At 42.5% G+C, this 22,166-nt stretch overlaps 1 protein-coding gene across 5 annotated transcripts in view; it reads left to right on the top strand.

The window, feature by feature from the left end:
- Positions 1–22,166, top strand: part of PRMT3 (protein arginine methyltransferase 3) — a 119,037-nt gene that overhangs the window by 25,368 nt on the left and 71,503 nt on the right. For all 5 annotated transcript variants that reach the window (XM_050955383.1, XM_050955385.1, XM_050955386.1 and 2 more), the window contains 4 exons: positions 252–396; positions 5,008–5,073; positions 18,572–18,693; positions 21,733–21,832. In XM_050955383.1, coding sequence (XP_050811340.1) covers positions 252–396; positions 5,008–5,073; positions 18,572–18,693; positions 21,733–21,832 — 433 coding nt within the window. The remainder of the gene's footprint in view (positions 1–251; positions 397–5,007; positions 5,074–18,571; positions 18,694–21,732; positions 21,833–22,166) is intronic.

Here is a 22,166-nt window from a genome sequence, read left to right as displayed (position 1 = left end):
CTTCATACTGCTGGAATTTAGTGTCTATAATGCGGAAGAAATGCTGATGTTGAAATGCAGAGAAATCTTGCAGTAGCTTCTTTCCAAAGCCAGCAGGGGGAGTTTCAGCACGTTTAAGGCATAACAGAGTTTTGGTGTTGTAAAAGGCCCTCTGGAGTCTGTATTCCTTATCTCCTCTCTGCTCCCCCCCCCCCCCTCTTTTTCATCGTCCCGTAAACATGTCTCAAGGGTATGTTTCAAATTGATTACAGACAATTTGCCCAGGATTTTGTGATGAATGCAGATGTCAGAAGCAACTCATCGTCGTCTAGCGCCATTGCGGAACTCCGGGATGATGAGGATGGCGTTTACTTCAGTTCATATGGGCATTATGGGATACACGAAGAGATGCTAAAGGTTAGAAAGTCAGCAGAAATGTGTCTTACTCATAACTAGGATGGAAAAATGGGATGAAAAAAAAGCGACGTGCCCGTAAATATACACTGCAGAGTAGCTGCATTTTTAACCCTTTCAGTGCTTAATAGTTTATCCTGGGAGCGAGAGTGAAAGAATCACAGAAAAAGAGCTTATATTTTCAGCTGCCTTTGTAAATAGATCCTTGTTGTATACATTCTTGACTGTACTAGAAACACTAGAAATTTAATAAGAGTATATTGAGCTTACAGGTATACTTGATGGCTAGTAAGAAAATATTAATCTCTCAATATTTGTAACATCTATTCTTGCCGCTTTTTTGTTTCTTTTGCTGTAGAAATGTAGTGTACAGTATTCATCCACTAAACGATATAAACAGTAAATGTCCTTCATTTTTTATTCTGCTCTTTAGATGAAAATTTAGGAAGCAAAAAACACACTAAACCTTTAAATGCTATGTCTGCCAATTTATGTAGTTTATTCAGAAATTCTTTGAACTTCATTTAGTGTGTTGATAAGCATTACATCGAACAATTACTAGGGTTGTCTAAATAGTACAAAATTTAAAAATGGAAAATATGTTTAAAAGAGAATGTCTAGAACTCTTCAGAAAACAAACAAAAATTCCTTCATCCTGAGTATTAACTTAATTTTATAAGTGGCTTTTATTTTAACCCAAAATCTTTAGTACCACCTCTCTGAAAAAATAATATTATGTAATATACAAGGACAGGAATTTGTTGCTCTGAAATATCATAAAGCATTTTTGCAATTTCATAATAAAGAACGATTAAACAAAATCAACTAAAATCTGAAGCCATAAAGTACACTCACTCTTGTATAGCATAGGTAGCAGATTTAGGCTTCCTGCTTTCTGAAACATTTACCGGTCCTAGCCTCAGAAAATTCCTCTGCGTCTGTTTTATGGTACATTTGAACAGCATTGAGCAGCCAATGTGTTTTTATGGAGCATTCTTGCAGAACTGCTTTTGTGGCACAGGTATCTGTGGATACAGAAAGTAATACGCTTTCCAAAATGAAAAGCATAGTGGTGAACAGGTATGTGCAGAACTTGGAAACGATCAGATTTGCCTCAGCATTGTATGTCTGGCAGACCAACAAAATGACTTTTAAATATGAGGCTAGAGGTGGGTTATTTTTTTAAGTCAGTCACACAAAGAAAATCTGAAATCATAAGCTCTAAATTACTTTGTCAGATGGGGGTAAAAAACAACCATTTTGTCTATACTAACAGTTCATAGTACCTTGTTATGGAGCTATACTAAAAGATCTTGAACCTCTAAAGAATTGATAGTTTTGTAGTTTGTGATAAATCTTTCTATTTCACTGGCTTCAGGAAACTTTTTTTGTGATGTTAAAATCCCTTTAGTAACATCTGATTTCTGCCCAATAAAATGTGGAAAAGTTATGGCATGTATAAATTCTTGTGTATATACCTAGTTTTTAGCTCCAAATTACTACCCAACACATACAAACATTTTTTTACTCAAGTTTTTATTATTGTGAGTTTTTTACATTAAAAATATTGGCTCATTAAATCTAAGTGACAGCAAACTGTTAAATAAATCCTAAATTTGTTAGAATTACAAACGTTTTGTTGGTTTAAAATAAACAAAACGATACAAAAAACAAAACTAAGAACCATGCGCACACACAACTTGTTCTTTTTTTTTATCGTCTAACTTGGCCTTGGCAGGTCAGCATTGTTTATGCTGTCCTCTCCCATAGTATTTCAGAGACAGGAGGATTGCTACTTGAAACTGATGGTGCACTTTATTTAAAAATTGCTTGAGGAGTGTCTGATAATAACTTAATTATTCAGGTAATTGTACTGAAAGGTTGGATGGGAGGAGAGAAGGAATTGATGAATAGAGACCCAAAATGAATGACTGAAGTTTATTCAAGCAGCAGTGCATGTAGTAAAGACAGCAGTTGGAATTCTATTGATTAAGTTGGGGGAGTGCTGAGGCAGTGTGATAGGTGAGGCTGAAAGCTTTCCAGCTGACTGCTTTCTTGATTGATGCTGAACCTTTCAATTTTTTCATGGTTTCAGCAAATCCAGTATTTCAATGCTACTGAGAGCATAAAAAAATCCTAACTCCTTAGAATCTGCCCTCATAACAAACAGATATAATTTTAGCTGATCCTAATGATAATTTTTATAATTCATAGTTTTATCAAAACAATGCAAAGCTGTGATTCTTTCAACATTTTACTAAACTATCTCATTTTTGTAATTTTTGTTCAAATATTGATTTTTTTTTAATTTATGTATATATTTTTTGGTGTATGTGAAGAACTGACTTACCTTAAATTAAAATGGAGCGCACTGGAATCTAAATAAAGTTTTTAACTTAAGTTTGCATGCTTATATTTTACTCTTAACTTTTTTTTAAGTAGCTTTGTTTTGCTTGTCTTGGCTGATAGAGAAATTATTCTTTTATCTTCCATAATATTAAATTCTTGATCCTTTGTCATCTAATGGTGCAGTACGAACTTTGTATGCATGCACTAGGGTTCAGCTATCTTCTTCAGCACAGTATTGTTTTTAGACTGTCCAAGCCAGAGTCATAAATAGTTATAATCATGGCTTTTAAATTTCCTTTTCTTTTACTCTTTCACTTGATTCTCTGGCTGTTGCAATAGGGACTCTAAAACAGATGGCTTACTGTCCATTTGAGTGCCTACACGTATAAAGAGGATCAGTGTTAGCTTGCTGGTAAATTGAGCTACTCTGCCAGCTCACATACCTATCCACTACAGATATCCCAGAGAGGTGATTAAGAAAAAGCAGAAAGGGATCAGCAAGGCAAGCTACCTTACTGAGGTCGGAACATGTAGGGATAAAGTGAGAAAGGCCAAAAGCCCTGTAGAGTTGGACCTTGCAAAGGGAATTAAAACCAATAGTAAAAAGTTCTATAGCCATATAAATAAGAAGAAAACAAAGAAAGAAGTGGGACCACTAAACACTGAGGTTGGAGTGGAGGTTAAGGATAATCTAGGCATAGCCCAATATCTAAACAAATACTTTGCCTCAGTTTTAATGAGGCTGATGAGGAGCTTAGGGATAATGGTTGGATGACAAATGGGAGAGGACATGGAAGTAGATATTGCCACATCTGAAGTAGAAGCCAAACTCGAACAGCTTAATGGGACTAAATCGAGGGGCCCAGATAATCTTCATCCAAGAATATTAAAGGAACTGGCACATGAAATTGCAAGCCCATTAGCAAGAATTTTTAATGAATCTGTAAACTCGGAGGTTGTACCATATGACTGAGAATTGATAACGTAGTTCCTATTTTTAAGAAAGGAAAAAAAGTGATCCGGGTAACTACAGGCCTGTTAGTTTGACATCTGTAGTATGCAAGTTCTTGGGGGAAAAAATGTTGAAGAAGAAAGTTGTTAAGGACATTGAGGTCAATGGTAACTGGGACAAAATACAACATGGTTTTACAAAAGTTAGATCATGCCAAACCAACCTGATCTCCTCCTTTGAGAAGGTAACAGATCTTTTAGAAAAAGGAAATGCAGTGCATCTAATCTACCTCAATTTCAGTAAGGCATTTGATATGGTTCCATGTAGGGAATTATTAGCTAAATTGGAAAAGATGGGGATCAATGTGAAAATTGAAAGATGGATAAGTGATACCAGTGATACCTTGTAAAGGTGACTTGAAAAAGAAGTTTTCTCAAAACTGGGTTTGTGCCGATATGCAGAAGGTTTTTAAATGTTTATTTTTCCCAGGGCCGCCCCGGGGCCCCCACGAGTACATAGTATTGCAACTTTTTTTTATGGAAGGGGCCCTCAAAATTGCTTTTTCCCCAGGCCCCCTGAATCTTCTGGTGCTTGGTCATTGCTTCTGAACTTAGTATTTCATAGTGTGTGTCGTGCAGCTCCAATGATTTATTTGTTGTTACGGTTTGTAGGTTTCTATGTATTGACAGTTAAATGTGCTTCCAGAAGCGAAACGAGGTAATCTGGTATCAGGAACTGATCAATAGCTTCTTTAAAACAAAGCAAGAAGTTTGAAACCCAACTGATTGCATAACCCGATGTATAATAATTTCACTACACATGTTCATGCCCCAGATGTCAAGCCTCAGGTAGATGACTGTTTGATTTATGTTGATCAAGTATTACCTTTTAGTTATCAGTGCTGCTGCGAGGGATAGGGAATAAGTATAAAACAAATACTTTAAAATGTGAAGCTCATTCAAACACTTGAAAGCAGAACAAAAATCACAAGTAGCTTCTTCTAGATTTTGATAGTATGAATTAGAACTATGTATAATTTCAAACGTGGATGCTTGTGTTACTGCCTGCCACAGTTTGTAGCAACCCAAATTGTCTTTGCTTCATAAACAATGTACATTCTGAAGAATCATTGTGTGGGAAATCCTGAAATTACACTAATGGTTGTGTCCCTGTGGCTTTTTAATATGTAGAGCAGCGAAGGGTTAATTAATCAATATTTTCTTAGAAATTACGATTTAAAAAATATTGCTCCAACATCTTCAGACTGTCACATGTACATAACTGTGTGCACTCTGTTTATGCTTAATTTATAGGATAAAGTGCGTACTGAAAGCTATCGTGACTTCATATACAAAAACCCACACATCTTCAAGGGCAAGGTAAGCGAAACAGCTTAGAAGCTGTAATATTTCTGCAGTCCATGATTCTCTCATGCAGTGGAACCCTCTTTGGTTTGGATATCTCCCTGCAGTGGGGATGGAGTATCACTGACAGGATTTGATTTAATGCACTCTGGCTTTGTTACGTGGAAGAGTGTTATTTAACTGCTGGAGGGTGCAGACTGCTGATAACAGAAATGCTCATCAGTGTTGTCATTGTTCTGTATGGTGTCTTGGAGTGTTCATTAATTATGATGGCATCGCTAAGGTAAACGTTTCTTGTCCAGTATTTTAAGCAGAATCTATTTTGGACAGGCTCTATTTACAGCAATTCACCTACATCTGGCATCGTAGAGGTCCCAGTGCAATTGGTATTGGGAAAGGGTTCAAATCTAATTAATTTATCTAACTCATGTTGTCATGAATTAAGCTTTCTTGGTCAGATTAGGAATTAAATGAAATGGGGCCCAGGGTTAATCATGCTTTATTATTGGTGTATGTTGTCTTTGCTAGATTACTTTTGGTCGTCAATTGTTACCCAGGCTATTTAACTTCTGTTTTTCTGCAAGGCATTTTGGCTATTTCTAATGCTTACCATTCTTTAAGATCTATTTGCAGGTCATCTGCAATGATTTCTCTTACCTTTTCATAGATTTCAACTGATAGTCAAAGAAAGAGAAGCATTAGATGCTATAGGTATTTCTTATTGAATGAGAATTTCTCTTCTCTGCCTCCCCTATTTCCCTCTAAATTCTTATACTCGCAGGATGAAGGTATTTTGTAAGTGATAGTGCTACCACAAGGCATCAGAATAAAGAGTTGTTCTTCCTTAATGGTCCCTCAGCTGGAAATCGACCTAAATAGCTCTCTAAGGTAGGAGGTTCTTATTTCAAGAAATGCTACCCTCATAATAGGGTGCCTTGTGACCCATGTTTCCTCCCATTTGATCTTGTAACTTCCCTGTGGCAACCACAGCTATTGTTCATTTGAAAAAGTGACATTAGGAAGGAGAATGGTATTCATGTATTTTCAAAGCTCTCTAATGTGACATGTCCTTTGTGAAACCAGTCAATCTTCCCCTGCTTTCCTGCACACGGTTCTGTCTCTCTTCCCTGTCTTCTCACCTTCTACATGCTTTCTTGCCCTCTGGTTCTCTTCTCCATAGGTTTGCTGCTCAACCATCTAATTGCTTCTCTCCCTTTTTGGCGGCTGGCAGCTGCAGTCCTATTGGTGGCTTTCAAATAGAATAAGCCTCACTCCTGTTAGTAACCTCATGTTAGTTCCACAGACTCGTTCTTAAGCCTAACATTGATGAATCAAGCCTCTTACAGTGCAACTTCCTGCACAAAATAAATTTTTATTGTTTCTAACTGTGCATTTGAACCCTTCTCAGTATGTGAAAATGGAATGGGCAAGACTTAAGGAAAGGATACTCTAGCAGTGTCCCACTACTGCCGTAACATCCAGGAGAAAACTACCACGTTTACTTGCATCTCATTCTGGCCAAAGCTGAAATTCTGGTGCTGAGATACGATATTGGTCTGGTAAAAGCCACATCTTGAATTTTCTTCAAGACCCTGTGTCTAGGTTTTATGCCCAGCCTGTTAAAAAACCATTCCCTGTGCCCTCCTTTCTCCAGCAGCAGTCTTTCTTGTTAAGAATTGCTTGAATATTTTTCTTCATCTCCATGCAAAATATTTCCTGAAAGCAAAATATCTTACTAGACCATTAAGATTGTGAAGTTCCAAGCTGGGAACTATATTAACCAAACATCGTCTTGAACTTCTATTTTGTCCAGTTTCAAGTCTATTGGCTATAATAATCAGAGTAATATGAATATTCAAATATAGCAGTATTGGAAGAAAGGAAATTGTGGTGCTTAGTGTTGAACCTGTCTGTCTGAAAGGTCAGCTGTGTATTTTCAGAAAGCTCAGAAAATGTCACTTGCTTTTTAGTCCAGAACTTAGGCATCAAAAAATACAGAAGTTAGGAGGGCAGTTAAGTGCACTGGTGATGCATTAATTCAGAAAATCAACTGACCTGTGCTGTAATATCCAGAATAAATGATGCCTCTATCAGTACGTGGCTCAGGAAATTACTGCTTGCTGCCTCTCAACATAGAATTGTCAGATTTTAACAACTTGAGGCTGATTTGTCCCCAAAAAAGGAACTTTGTTTCACTTTAAAACTGAGACATCTGTTTTGTTTGGTTTTTTTTTTTTAAAGGAGGAGATTGTATGGAACAAAGAAGTTGCTTTGCCTAAGATTTGTTATAGGTACGCTCCATGTCTGTGACGCTCTGTGGGGTATCTGTTCATGAGTTCATAATTTAGCTCTTCCTAAGATTGTTGGCCGTTGAGGGAATAGATTTAATTGACTGGATAGCTGACCGCTTCTTTCCTGAATCCAAAGTAATTCACTTTTCTGTATGAAATTGTACTTCCCGGAAAGTAACTGCAGAGGATACTCAGAATTCAGTAGCTACAGTGCTATAATACGCTGCAGTGCTGTCAAATCACCAGCCCAGCTACTCCAGGTATCTAGCGAGAGGCCATATGTGATCAGGGCAAGAATACTTTAGCTGTAGACCTCTGTCCTCAGGCTAAGTGGTGATTATTGTTCGTCTTTCAGTTTTTCAGATGTGCTCCAATTCAACTATTCTACCTATCTATCCCATCCCTCACGTTCCCGTGGTGGGTTAGTTCCATTTGGTTTTTAACTAACCAGGGCAACTGTCCAAAATGCTGTCGGTTTTAATTTTCCCCATTAATGGTGATTGCTCGCTTCTGTGCAGCTGTGAAACATGATCATTGTTTTGCAAAGGTTTATTTTTAACCCTCATTTTCCAGCTTTCATGGTTCAGCTATTTTGTTACATCCTGTAGATGAAATGCTATGTAAGAGCAGGACAATATCATTTGGAAAACATGAGACTTCAGCTGTTAGAAAAGCATTAGCTTTATTTTCCATTCCTGTCTCCAGAAGACCTCAGCCTGATTCCTGTAGCCGCTCCATTCTAGAACTTCAGTGGCAATGGCAGTACCATGTATGGATTGGCCATTGAATTGACTTCTTACTGGAACAATTGCAAAGGTTGAAGAGAAGTGCATAGTTCCTAGGAAAAATTCTGTGTCCAGAACTTCCATTTCCTTATCTGTTGATGGTGGATTGCGGACTGGTGTATTGGTGTCATCCCCTACCAGGCGGAATTCACAATGGTGATTGGGAAGCACAAACAGTTAAACAAGTATTTATCATGAAATTTTTCCTAGATACTTGCACATTTTTACGAAGATGTGCAGGGAAGTTAAAAGTAAACTTCGTCTTGCCTTCTTTTTTAGTACCTTGCCACAGCATAACAAACCTCCTGTAAACAATAGGCTGTAGGGGATGAGGAGGTGGAAGTGTGGTGCCTGGGGGATGAATTCACTGTCCAAAATGCACAGTGGGATTGTATGCAGTCCAGATGTATCATGGGATGGAGGTCTGGCTGTACAGTTCTTAATCTGTATTATCATGTGTGTTTGCATGTAGTCCATATGGAAATGTAATCACATTTCAGCAAAGGGTGTATTTTTCAGGGAAGCATTTCTGTGACAAACTTGTGATGGACATCCTAGACAGACAGGGCTAACAATCAAGTACAATAAGAAAGGGAAAAGGATTCAGAGTAAGTGGAAAGGCACAGACGGGCAGCAGAGCCTGTGGAGAGAATTGCAGTATGTGAGGAGACACTTGCAACACAGTTTCTGGAGCAGGCACATTGCTTGAGGGAGGAAGATAGAGCACAGCAGAAAGACCTATTTGCACTAACTGCTGCTAGAGTTCAAGCTCCTGCACCACATCCTGAGTCCCCTCCACGGTACCATGTTCTGCAGACTGGGAACACATTAGGCAATGCCATGGTTGGATGGCCCGTGCAAGGGGAAATGAATGCTAGTTGGACAGGGTAAACCACATGCCTGATTGCCTCAGAAACTTCCACCACCACTTTTCCCACAGTTGACTTTCCAATACCAAACTGGTTAGCAGCAGCATGCTTCTGGACCAGCATGGCCTTCCCCATGCATGTTCCCTGAAGCTGGAGGGTCAGGGCAAGCAGCTCATGAAGCTTCAGAAATATTGTTTTCTTAATATGACCGTTCCAGACTCACTGCTGATCATCCCAGGTCCATGTGATGATGTGATTCCACCAGTCTGTGCTTGTGCTCCAGAAGCACTGGTCAACATAGGGGGCATCAGCAGCTATGTAGAGGGTCATGAGAAGGATCAGTGAGTTCGAGTCTGTTGTCATTGCCCTCCTCCAACAGACTCTTCCGTAGATCAGAAAAACACCACTGAAATGCCCACCAGTATCTCATGGATGCTCTACCTGTTTGCTGACAGAGGAGTAAAAGTGCAAGCAGAAGAAGCTCTTCAAACAGGGAGCTCTCCCTTTTGCTGGCCAAAGTCGCCAGAGGCTTGCTGACCCAGTAGATGTCTTGGCTTGATGTGTTGGCAGGCTGTAATGACTGTGATGGTCAAGTTTTCCTATAGAGCACCACGAACAAAGGTTTAGAGCAGCTGGGGAGGACACTAGGCAGCCTGGGATGAAGTGGTTTGACTCAAGTGTGTGTAGTGCACTGGTGATTTGACTCAAGTGTGTGGACTCATGAGCACTGGTGTGAGACCCAGTCAATGTTCAGTGTGGATGCCCAAGTGCAGGCTTACAAACACCAAGCCTGCTGTCGTTAAGTCCCACAGGTTTAGGTTTACATTAGAGTGTAGACAGAGCCTTAGGGTTTACAGGGTTCTTGCCACTGTAGCTGGCAGCCTTGGGAGCCCTGGCTCAGGCTGTGGCTTTGAGTCTAGGCTCCCAGCAACACAGCAGGGAGTCCAAAAGCTCTCTCTGCTGGCTGTGGGAGTTGGGCAGGCTGGGGAGCAACTGGCTTGGGAGTTCGGAAGCCCTGGGGTCCAGATGGCAGGGCTGCCCTGGGGCAGTGGACTCAGGCGTCTCAGCAGTTGCTGATATGTTTCATGTCAATTTTACTGCGGTCCATCACTGAGTAGCAGCTGTGAAACTGATCAATCATTGTTAAAGGTTACTCATTTCCATTCAGTCCTGCATTTAAGGTGTAATACTGTACTGAAAACAGCAACTGTCATCTCAAGTTCAAAGACTGGAAAGTTTGTGGTCCCATTTTGTAAATGGGAAAACCGAGGTAGGGATTAAGAGTCATCATGGCTTTAAAGCCATTACTTGAGAAGAAAGATTTGTGTGAAGAGTAGTAACCATGCTGAATTGAGGAGCCCTGGAGAAATTCTAACTGGCTAAGTTAGCTAGAATTCCTGCTGGGGAGCATTTGCTAGAATGGGAATATCTTTCAAGGGCTGCTACTGGACTCCTGCTGTACCTATCTAGTTCTGCTGGCAAGAGCAAAATGAGAGGCTAGGAGAAGTTATGCCCATCTTCTCTCCTTGTACTTTTAGGGAGTATTTCCCCAGACTCTGGTTAGCAGGGAGAAATGTCAGCATTTACTGATATCTTGGCCCCAGCCAGACATGCAGAGGGAGATGGGGAAGACTCTCTTTTTGATTCCCAGTCTCCATCTAAGCCATTTCTTGCACCTGCATAGGCTATGGGTAGTGAAGCCCAAAGTGACTTGCATAGTCATATAGAAAGTCAGTTGCAGTTGGAAACTGAACATGGGGCTCCTGAGGCTCAGGCATCCATCTCCTGTGCTGACTCTGGAACACTTCAAAAAATGTCTCCTACTTAGCATTCAATCACCAGCTGACAAACTAGGTTTCAATGTCAAATCCATGGTGAGGTGCAGTTCCCATACCTGGTAAAAGCAGCAAAGAGTCCTGTGGCACCTTATAGACTAACAGACGTTTTGGAGCATGAGCTTTCGTGGGTGAATACCCACTTCGTCAGATGCATGTAGTGGAAATGTCCAGGGGCAGGTATATATATATGCAGGCAAGCTAGAGATTATGAGGGAGGATGAGGGAGGATGAGGCCCTGTTCTCGCAGTTGAGGTGTGAAAACCAAGTGAGGAAAAACTGGTTCTGTAATTGGCAAGCCATTCACAGTCTTGGTTTAATCCTGAGCTGATGGTGTCAAATTTGCAGATGAACTGAAGCTCAGCAGTTTCTCTTTGAAGTCTGGCCCTGAAGTTTTTTTGCTGCAGGATGGCCACCTTAAGGTCTGCTATAGTGTGGCCAGGGAGGTTGAAGTGTTCTCCTACAGGTTTTTGTATATTGCCATTCCTAATACCTGATTTGTGTCCGTTTATCCTTTTCCGTAGCGACTGTCCAGTTTGGCCGATGTACATAGCAGAGGGTCATTGCTGGCATATGATGGCATATATTACATTGGTGGATGTGCAGGTGAATGAACCGGTGATGGTGTGGCTGATCTGGTTAGATCCTGTGATGGTGTCGCTAGTGTAGATATGTGGGCAGAGTTGGCATCGAGGTTTGTTGCATGGATTGGTTCCTGAGCTAGAGTTCCTATGGTGCGGTGTGCAGTTACTGGTGAGAATGTGTTTCAGGTTGGCAGGTTGCCTGTGGGCAAGGACTGGCCTGCCACCCAAGGCCTGTAAAAGCGTGGGATCATTGTCCAGGGTGGGTTGTAGGTCCCTGATGATGCGTTGGAGAGGTTTTAGCTGGGGACTGTATGTGATGGCCAGTGGAGTCCTGTTGGTTTCTTTCGTGGGTTTGTCTTGCAGGAGGAGGCTTTGGGTACACGTCTGGCTCTGTTGATGTGTTTCCTTATTTCCTCATGCGGGTATTGTAGTTTTGAGAATGCTTGGTGGAGATTTTGTAGGTGTTGGTCTCTGTTAGAGCAGATGCAGTTGTACCTCAGTGCTTGGCTGTAGACAATGGATCGTGTGATGTGCCCGGGATGGAAGCTGGAGGCATGAACGTAGGCATAGCAGTCGGTAGGTTTTCGATATAGGGTGGTGTTAATGTGACCATCACTTATTTGCACCGTGGTGTCTAGGAAGTGGACCTCCCGTGTAGATTGGTCCAGGCTGAGGTTGATGGTGGGGTGGAAGCTGTTGAAATCGTGGTGGAATTTTTCCAGAGTCTCCTTCCCATGGGTCCAGATGATGAAGATGTCATCAATGTAGCGTAGATAGAGAAGGGGTGTGAGTGGACGAGAGCTGAGGAAGCGTTGTTCCAGGTTGGCCATAAAAATATTGGCATATTGACATGCATCTGACGAAGTGAGTATTCACCCACGAAAGCTCATGCTCCAAAACGTCTGTTAGTCTATAAGGTGCCACAGGACTCTTTGCTGCTTTTACAGATCCAGACTAACATGGCTACCCCTCTGATACCTGACACCATGCAAGGCGCTGCATTTAGCCATATGGAGTGGAAATCCATCAACCTCATGAAGAAACTTGCACAAACACAGACAGATATCATCTTCCTTTCCAAATGCAAACGGATGGACATTATAAGCATTAAAAAATCCACTGCTATCTACATACTACACAGACCACAGTGAGAGATTATGCCATACTCTATCAAAGAAACTGAGGAACCACCTAATCAGCATCCTATACAGCAAACAGGAAAACATCAAAAAAGAGCTCTTCAACCTGGAGACTCTCATTAATAACCAAATTTCCATACAAACGGACTTCACTAAAATAAGACAGGAGATCTACATTACTCACTTCACCTCTCTACAAAGGAAAAAGGACTGTAAGCTGTCTAAACGCCTATCTGCCTCATGGGGCCACAACCGTGGTACCCCCAACCCACCCAGCAATATCATCAATCTATCCAACTACACACTCAGCCCAGAAGAAAAGTCTGTCCTATCTCGGGGACTCTCTTTCTGCCCTGCCACCCCCACCAACATGATACAGTTCTGCGGCGATCTGGAAGCCTACTTCTGCCGTCTCCGACTCAAAGAATACTTTCAGGACAACACTGAACAGCACACTGATACACAGGTACCCTCCCACCAACAGCACAAGAAGAAGAACTCCACATGGACTCCTCCTGAGGGTCGAAATAATAGTCTGGACCTCTACATTGAATGCTTCCGCCGACGTGCACAGGCAGAAATTGTGGAAAAACAACATCACTTGCCTCATAACCTAAGTCGTGCAGAACGCAATGCCATCCACAGCCTCAGAAACCACCCAGACATTATCATCAAAGAAGCTGATAAAGGAGGTGCTGTTGTCATCAAGAACAGGTCTGACTACCAAACGGAGGCTGCCAGACAACTCTCCAACACCAAATTCTACAGGCCAGTTCTCTCATATCCCATTGAGGAATACACTAAGAAACTGCAACATCTACTCAGGACACTCCCTACACTAACACCGGAACAAATCAACATGCCCTTAGAGCCCCGACCAGGGTTTTTCTATCTACTACCAAAGATCCACAAACCCGGAAATCCTGGACGCCCCATCATCTCGGGCATTGGCACTCTCACTGAAGGACTGTCTGGATATGTGGACTCTCTACTCAGACCCTATGCCACCAGCACTCCCAGCTATCTCAGTGACAACACTGATTTCCTGAGGAAATTACAATGCATCAGTGACCTTCCAGAAAACACCATCCTAGCCACCATGGATGTAGAGGCTCTCTACACGAACATCCCACACACAGATGGAATACAAGCTGTCAAGAACAGTATCCCTGATGATGCTACAGCACAAGTGGTTGCTGAGCTCTGTGCCTTTATCCTCACACACAACTATTACAAATTTGACAAGATATGTCTCCAGATCAGTGGCACTGCTATGGGCACCCGCATGGCCCCGTAATATGCCAATATTTTTATGGCCGACCTGGAACAACGCTTCCTTAGCTCTCATCCACTTATGCCCCTTCTCTACCTACGCTACATTGATGACATCTTCATCATCTGGACCCATGGGAAGGAGACTCTGGAAAAATTCCACCACGATTTCAACAGCTTCCACCCCACCATCAACCTCAGCCTGGACCAATCTACATGGGAGGTCCACTTCTTAGACACCACGGTGCAAATAAGTGACGGTCACATTACCACCACCCTATACCGAAAACCTACCGACCGCTATGCCTACGTTCATGCCTCCAGCTTCCATCCCGGGCACATCACATGATCCATTGTCTACAGCCAAGCACTGAGGTACAACTGCATCTGCTCTAACCCCTCAGACAGAGACCAACACCTACAAAATCTCCACCAAGCATTCTCAAAACTACAGTACCCGCATGAGGAAATAAGGAAACACATCAACAGAGCCAGACGTGTACCCAAAGCCGCCTCCTGCAAGACAAACCCACGAAAGAAACCAACAGGACTCCACTGGCCATCACATACAGTCCCCAGCTAAAACCTCTCCAACTCATCATCAGGGACCTACAACCCACCCTGGACAATGATCCCACGCTTTTACAGGCCTTGGGTGGCAGGCCAGTCCTTGCCCACAGGCAACCTGCAACATATTCTCACCAGTAACTGCACACTGCACCATAGGAACTCTAGCTCAGGAACCAATCCATGCAACAAACCTCGATGCCAACTCTGCCCACATATCTACACCAGCGACACCATCACAGGACCTAACCAGATCAGCCACACCATCACCGGTTCATTCACCTGCACATCCACCGATGTAATATACGCCATCATATGCCAGCAATGACCCTCTGCTATGTACATCGGCCAAACTGGACAGTCGCTATGGAAAAGGATAAACGGACACAAATCAGATATTAGGAATGGCAATATACAAAAACCTGTAGGAGAACACTTCAACCTCCCTGGCCACACTATAGCAGACCTTAAGGTGGCCATCCTGCAGCAAAAAACTTCAGGGCCAGACTTCAAAGAGAAACTGCTGAGCTTCAGTTCATCTGCAAATTTGACACCATCAGCTCAGGATTAAACCAAGACTGTGAATGGCTTGCCAATTACAGAACCAGTTTTTCCTCCCTTGGTTTTCACACCTCAACTGCTAGAACAGGGCCTCATCCTCCCTGATTGAACTACCTCATTATCTCTAGCTTGCCTGCATATATATATACCTGCCCCTGGAAATTTCCACTACATGCATCTGAGGAAGTGGGTATTCACCCACGAAAGCTCATGCTCCAAAACGTCTGTTAGTCTATAAGGTGCCACAGGACTCTTTGCTACTTTTACAGATCCAGACTAACACGGCTACCCCTCTGATACTTCATACCTGGTAGTGACCCTTATTTTTACATGTTGGCAAATGGCCTTCCATATAAAAAACCCTCAAGTAATTCATAGGGTTTTCATGAAGTAAATAGGTGATGGTCAATATCCTTCTGTCAGCCCTATCCATCTGTTGCAAGCCTCCCAAAATGATACTTCTACCCTTCCTGCCTCAGCCCTCCAGCTGAGGGAAGTTTGGGTAGGACAGGTTGCCTTATTTAGTATTATGAATGATAAAGGTTTGTAGGAAACCCACCAAATCCCCCTTGTGGGGAATATACCCAACCCAGAGGTAAATGGAGAAGAGGTAAAAATGGTATTTACATAAGCAGGGAAACAGGCAAGTTGGGGGGCATTTTTGTATATTTATGTAGTGTCAGTAAAGAATTGAGCAACATATCGGGAGAAAGATGGGGTTTTTTGCTTTTTTTTGTTTGTTGTTGTTGTTTAAACCTAATCATGGAACTTGCATGGGAATTCCAGACACAATTCAATTTTTTTTTTAATGATCACTGTGTCTGTTAATTTATTCTTTTCATGGAAAGTAGGTATTTAAAAGTGCTTGCAGATTATAAACACTCTTTGTAGAACAAAGATTTCTAAGTTCCAATTGGCTTATAAACTAACACTTCAAAATATTTTAATTTTTACTTCTAATCCTTACTTATTCTTTCCTTTACTTCTTGACTCTAGTACTTACCTAAGCACTTTGTAAATAACTGTTTTAAAAATCCTTATCTGAGCTTTTTTATACCAAGTTTGTGCTTGTAATGAATCTTTACGGCAACATTTAAAAATCACCAGATAGGCTCAGAATGGAAAAAACTGGGAAACCTTTAATTACAGTGCCGTGAATGGTACAACTGGAATGCAAGTTTTTCCACAGCAGTGCTAGTTTAAATTCTGACAGTATGAATGGTTTGGTGATATTGAAATTCTAGTCCAGGAGTAGACAGCCTTTCAGAATTGGTGTGCCGAGTCTTCATTTAGTCACTCTAATTTAAGGTTTTGCGTGCTGGTAATAAATTTTAATGTTTTTTAGAAGGTCTCTCTCTGCAAGTCTATATATTATATAACTAAACTATTGTTGTATTGTAAAATAAACAAGGTTTTCAAAATGTTTAAGAAGCTTCATTTAAAATTAAATTAAAATGTTGATCTTACGCCACCGGCCCGCTCAGCCTGCTGCTGGTCTGGGGTTCTGTTCACCTAGGCCGAAAGTGGGCTGAGTGGGGCCTGCGGCTGGGACCCCAACTGGGGAGGGTCTGGCAGCCAGAGCCCCAGGCTGGCAGTGGGCTGTGCGGGGCCAGCAGCTGGGACCCCAGACTGGCTGCGGGCTGAGCGGCTCAGCGCACTGCCGCTCAGGGGTTCCATCCGCTGGCTCCTGCCAGCCGGGATCCCGCTGCCGATCTGGGGTCCTGGCCCTGCCCACATACAGTGGGTACTTACATTCTTCCGGTTCTGGCCCATTCTCTTCCTCTCTCTGCACTGAGCTGAGGGTGGGAGTGGACTGAGCACAGGGCTGGGGGTGAAGGGTCTGGCCAGGAGCTAAAATGAGGGAGGGGGCTTAGGATTGGGGCAGGAGGTTTGAGTGTGGTGGCACTTACCTGGCCAGCTCCCATTTGGTGTGAGCGGTGCAGGTGGGATTGTGAGTAGGGGTGCAGGAGCTCTCGTTTGGTGCTCAGGCTGGGGATGTGCGGGGTGCATGGGATGTGGGGGGTGCAGGTGTCAGGGTAGGGGGGCTGGGTATGTGTGGGGCTGCCAGAGTCAGGGCTGGGGTGATGGGTGGGGGGTGAAGGAGTCAACAGAGGGCTGGGTGGTACAGGGCTCAGGGCAGGGTCCTTGGGTGTGTGTGGGGGTGCAGGGCTCCAGGCAGAGGACTGGGTGTGTGTGTGGGGGTCGGTCAGGGCTCAGGGCAGAAGGCTGGGTGACTGCCCCCCCCGAACTCTCAACCCCCCCCGCTCCTTGTCCCGACTACCCCCTCCTGGGACCCCACCCCCTGTCTAAGCCTCCCAGTCCTTTGTCCCCGATTGCTCCCCTAGGACCCTACTCCCTACCTGTCCCCTGACTGCCCCAACCCTTACACACACACCCGCACCCAGACAGAACCCCCTGGACTCTCCTGTCCCATCCAACCGCTCCCTGCCCCCTGACAGGACCCCCAGAACTCTGGACCCATACAACCCCACCCTGCTCCCTGCTTGCCCATCCCCTCTCCACACCCCTGCCTCCTGACAGCTTCCCCAGAACAACCACCCCAGCTCCTTGTCTCCTGACCACACCCTCCAGAGACCTCCCCCCACTCTAACTGCCTGCCCGACCCTCCTTGCTCCCTGTCCCCTGACTGCCATGACCCATATCCACCCTCCACCCCCTAACAGACCCCGGGACTCCCATGCCCCATCCAACCCCCCTTGCTCCCTGACTGCCCCCTCCAGAGACTCCCACCCCGAAACACTCCCCCCGGGATCCCACCCACCCTGCTGCCTGTCCCTTGACTGCCCCCACCCCTTACCCAACCCCCGGCCCCGGACCCCTTACCATGAGACGCCGCGCTCATGTGGAGCCCTGCCTCCATGTGCACACGCACGCAGCCCTGCTCCGCCCCTCAGAGTGCTGCGCGCATGGCAACAGGGCTCCGGATAAGCGGGGAGCATCTCCCTCCCCACGGCCGCAAATGCTGCCCCGCGAGAGTACGCAGCCCGGGCCCCAGAGCCCTGCACACGCGGCGGCGGCAGGGCTCCAGGGGAAGGCGGAGGAGGGGCCGACGGCTTGCTGCGCTCGGCCAGAAACTCCGGCCGGGGAGCGTGGACCCTGCAGCTTGTTGCGTCAGCAGGATTTTTAATGGCATGCAGAGTCCCAGCAGGCAGTCACGTGCCATTAAAAAACGGCTCATGTGCCATCTTTGGCACGCGTACCATAGGTTGCCCACCCCTGCTCTAGTCTTTAATTTTCTGTCCATCCTAGTTATGCAACTTTCCCATGTTAATTTTTTTAGTAGTTCTAGTGTCGCATGCCCAAATAATTGCATGTAAATGTTATGACTCATGAATTGCTCTATCTGAAGATGAAATCAATCTGCCATGTTTACCTGGCTCTTCAGAGTTACTCCTTTTGTATGGTGACGCTTTTAGCTTCTCTTCAGTTGTAATGGATGATTGGGTCATGGTTGGATTTTGGGACTGACGTTATTTGAACAGTTTAATTCCTCCTGTTAGGTTATAGTTTCAGCAGAGATAAAGAAAAGCTTTGTGGTGATTGGAAGGAAAATGAACTAAGAAAGTAAATGCTACCTTCTTTGTTTCAGGTGGTTTTGGATGTTGGCTGTGGGACTGGAATACTCTCCATGTTTGCTGCCAAAGCAGGTGCGAAGAAGGTGATTGGAGTTGACCAGTCTGAAATTGTTTATCAGGCAATGGACATCATTAGGTAGGAAAAGTTCTGAAATTGTTGTGCTGTAACTTAAGTGACTTTTAGTGGTTAAAGCTACTGCTGTTAGTGATCAGTGGTCAGATCTGTTCATGTCTTTAAAAATCTTCCCTTTTAACCAGCCTTGGCAGAGATTGAGTGCATGTCTTTTGGTGAGGATAAATGGAAAGCAACCACCAGTGCCTTTTCTATTCTAGTGCTTCCACTAGTAGCTCCACCAGTGGTAGCAATGGTGGGAAATTTTAGGTAAATTTTAGGTAACAAATCTTAGTGTAAGGTAAGAGCCACATCACATTAAGTTATTGTTACAATTTCTGAGCCACTCTAATTAATCAAAGCAGTCCAATGTAATTTTATATTCTATGTTTTGTAATTGTCTTTCATGGTTCAAGTCCTTGTTGGTCCTTAAAAATGAAGACTTTTCATGCTTTAGCTTATTTTACGCTTTTAAAGAGTTTTAAAGAGGGTTTATAAAATTCACTTTGCTGACTTAGTTATATAAGAATATATCAATTGATGTCATAGTTAAGAGGGTGTCTTAGCTTTATAAGTCTGCTGTCGAGAGCTATACTATTGGCTTGCTATAAATTGGTTGTCTGTAATAGACTTTAATGGAGTCTTCCTTTTGTAGCGCACGTTACAGAATGTCCACTTATTACTTGCTGCATTTTGTTCCTCTCTTAAATATACAAAATCAGACTAATTGTCCTCTATCTGTTTTCTTACTAGCTGGAGGGGAACATTATTATGTTGCTAACATTAATTTTCGTTAGTGTCAGCAAAACCTTTGTTTAAAAAAAAACAAAACACTGCAAGGTCACCAGGAACAAAGTACTGCTTCCAGTTTCACTAGGATGTATGTGGCCATGTGTAAAAGTAGGATGTTGTGATGGAACAGGGAGGACGGTGACCCTTGGAAGTTGAGGACTTTGCGATATGAAGAGTGGGAGCATGAGAAACATGGAACTAATGAAATGAGAAGTAATGTGTCAGGAGAAGCTGGTGGGAAGAGTGGCTGATCCCTTGGTTACAGCTATATGTTTGGTTACTTCTTCTGTAAAACTGTTTTATTTCTCCTATTTGCATTCAAGCAATTTATGACAGCCTTGTTATAAGTTAGTACTTTTCATAAAGGGTGTAACTGTCAAGTTCATCATAATATGATGAATGTTTATTGTAATATCATAAAATGACAAGGTTAGGAGTAATGCAAGAGGAGTAATGCAATTCCTATGTTGTGAGCAAGCCTGCTCACCTATGTCTGTCATGACTTCAAGTACATCTGCCCCCCAGGAAGTACAGTTACTCATATATATGCTGAATTAGTAGCATGTGGAAGAGGTCAGTGACTAGAGTATAACTGACTTAAGCTGAAAGTCATGGTGAAAAATCAGGGTAAAAATGAGGTGAATTAATCATGATGAAAATTAGGGTTCTGAGTCAGGTAACTATCTGCATCACCACATAGAAGACTCCTGAGTTAACTAACTGTGCTTCTGGCCTTGTCCTGAATACCTAATAGCTGTCCAATGACTTTCTAGTGTGAAGCATGATTTGAAGTTGTCACTGTAGAGTAAAAAACAAAAATTGACCTGCCAAATGAGATTCTTGCATTTTTCTATAGTGTGGTTGCTAAATCACTTTTTACTACTGTATTGCACTTCACATAAGTAATGGATATAATGAATTTCCACTTTTTCAATTTACTGTTCCTCCTATGTATATTTTGACCTTTGCTTTGGCTAGATTTCTATAGCTAACTGCTGCTCAGATTCGTTGATCTATTTAAAATTTCTCATTTATCAAACTTAATTCTAACTTCTTTTAGTGCATATTTAGCGGCAGAAACAATTCTTTTTATCACTATTATCGCCCTTGGTGCTGTAAATTCTCAAAATATTTCAACAGAGGATTCTGAGGTTTGGTCAATATTTAATTGCCCCCTCATTCAAATGTTCACATAGCCCGTCATCGTTTCCATTTCTCCCTCATGTTGTCTCTGCTGTTGTCCTCTAGATTAAGTTTTTAATGAGATTACTGGGTTTCACTGAAAGTGAGGCATAGAGAGATTGTAGGAGTAAGATATCCAGAAAAGGGGCAGAGATAAGAATTGTGGAGAAATAAATTTCTCTGGTGCAAATAATTATTCTGTCCTCTATAACATTAGCTGTCATGATAATGCACATGCAAGAAAGATTGATATGGTGCACTACGGAGACTGGAAATATTATAACTCAAGTTGTTTAGCACTTAAGTGGCAATGTGTTTTTATTCAGAAAACTGCAGCAACATGGCAAAGAAAACCTTTTGTACTGAACATGTTTCTACTATAAATTGTGCATAAGGTAATATCGGAATACTGCAGTTATTAAACATTGCAGATAACACTGTTGCAGAAAGCACAATGAAGAAAATGCCTTTATTGTAGAATGATATTATTGATCTATGGGGAGCAGTTGCTCTCAGTTACTTTGCAGGTGGTTTTGCTTGCACGCAATTTGTTTTTATTAAAATAGCTTTGTGAGGGAGTTAATTTTCATCACTCATTAGCGTGCACGCCTCACAACACTCTAGGTTTATTCAGGGAGGTCAGAGAAGAATTGGGAGCCTACAACTGAAAAGAAGGGGGAGACGTATTGCATTTTATTTTTTCCTGTGCTTTGAGGCCAACAACTTCGTATGCACAGTGCTTCAGGGATGCCCCTATTAATCTTCTACTGACCACCATCTTTTACTTGTCACTTGCCTGATAGAGTTTTTGGAACTTTTAGTACGCTCTTTGCTATTTTGAAAGATGACTCAAAAGAGGAAGATTAGAGGTCAAATTTCCAAGCAGTAAGCACTAAGTTTGCTGAACTCTTACTCTGCTACAGGTTCTTTACTGCATAGTAGAGAAGAATGTTTTACCCCTTAGAAAGGAGAACATGAAAAATGTAAACATTCAGAATAGGTCTTCTACTGTATTATTGAAACCTCCATGGTGAGTTAACATTAAGGAGTCATCTAATATGACTGATATTGTGAAATTGTAACTCGCAGGCTGAATAATCTTGAAGATACGATTACCCTCGTCAAAGGAAGAATTGAAGAAGTTGATTTGCCTGTTGAGAAAGTGGACATTATTATGTCTGAGTGGATGGTAAGATGCACAAATAACTAAATGTAGTGTAAAAGACTTATTTTTTTTTTAAGCAAAAGCATTATCAAAATCAGTTTTACAAAAATAATCCTGATTTTTTTTCAGTCTAGACTGTTCAATTGAATTTTGAAATCTGTCTTGCCTGAAGGAGAACTTTTGTCACTAGGAAAGGTGGAGAAAATGGTCCTCAATATCTGGCACCAGAAATACCTGATAATCACTAACACCTATTTTCTGGGTTGTCCCAATTGAAGATTTTTAAAGCACAGTTATATTGCCTTTTTGTAGTGTACTGTGTCTGATACAGCTCACCATCTATATTGAATTTGCAGCT

This window comes from Gopherus flavomarginatus, chromosome 5 (genome assembly GCF_025201925.1).
Source record: "Gopherus flavomarginatus isolate rGopFla2 chromosome 5, rGopFla2.mat.asm, whole genome shotgun sequence".
NCBI classification, from domain to species: domain Eukaryota; kingdom Metazoa; phylum Chordata; order Testudines; family Testudinidae; genus Gopherus; species Gopherus flavomarginatus.
This window is presented reverse-complemented; position numbering and strand designations above follow the sequence as displayed.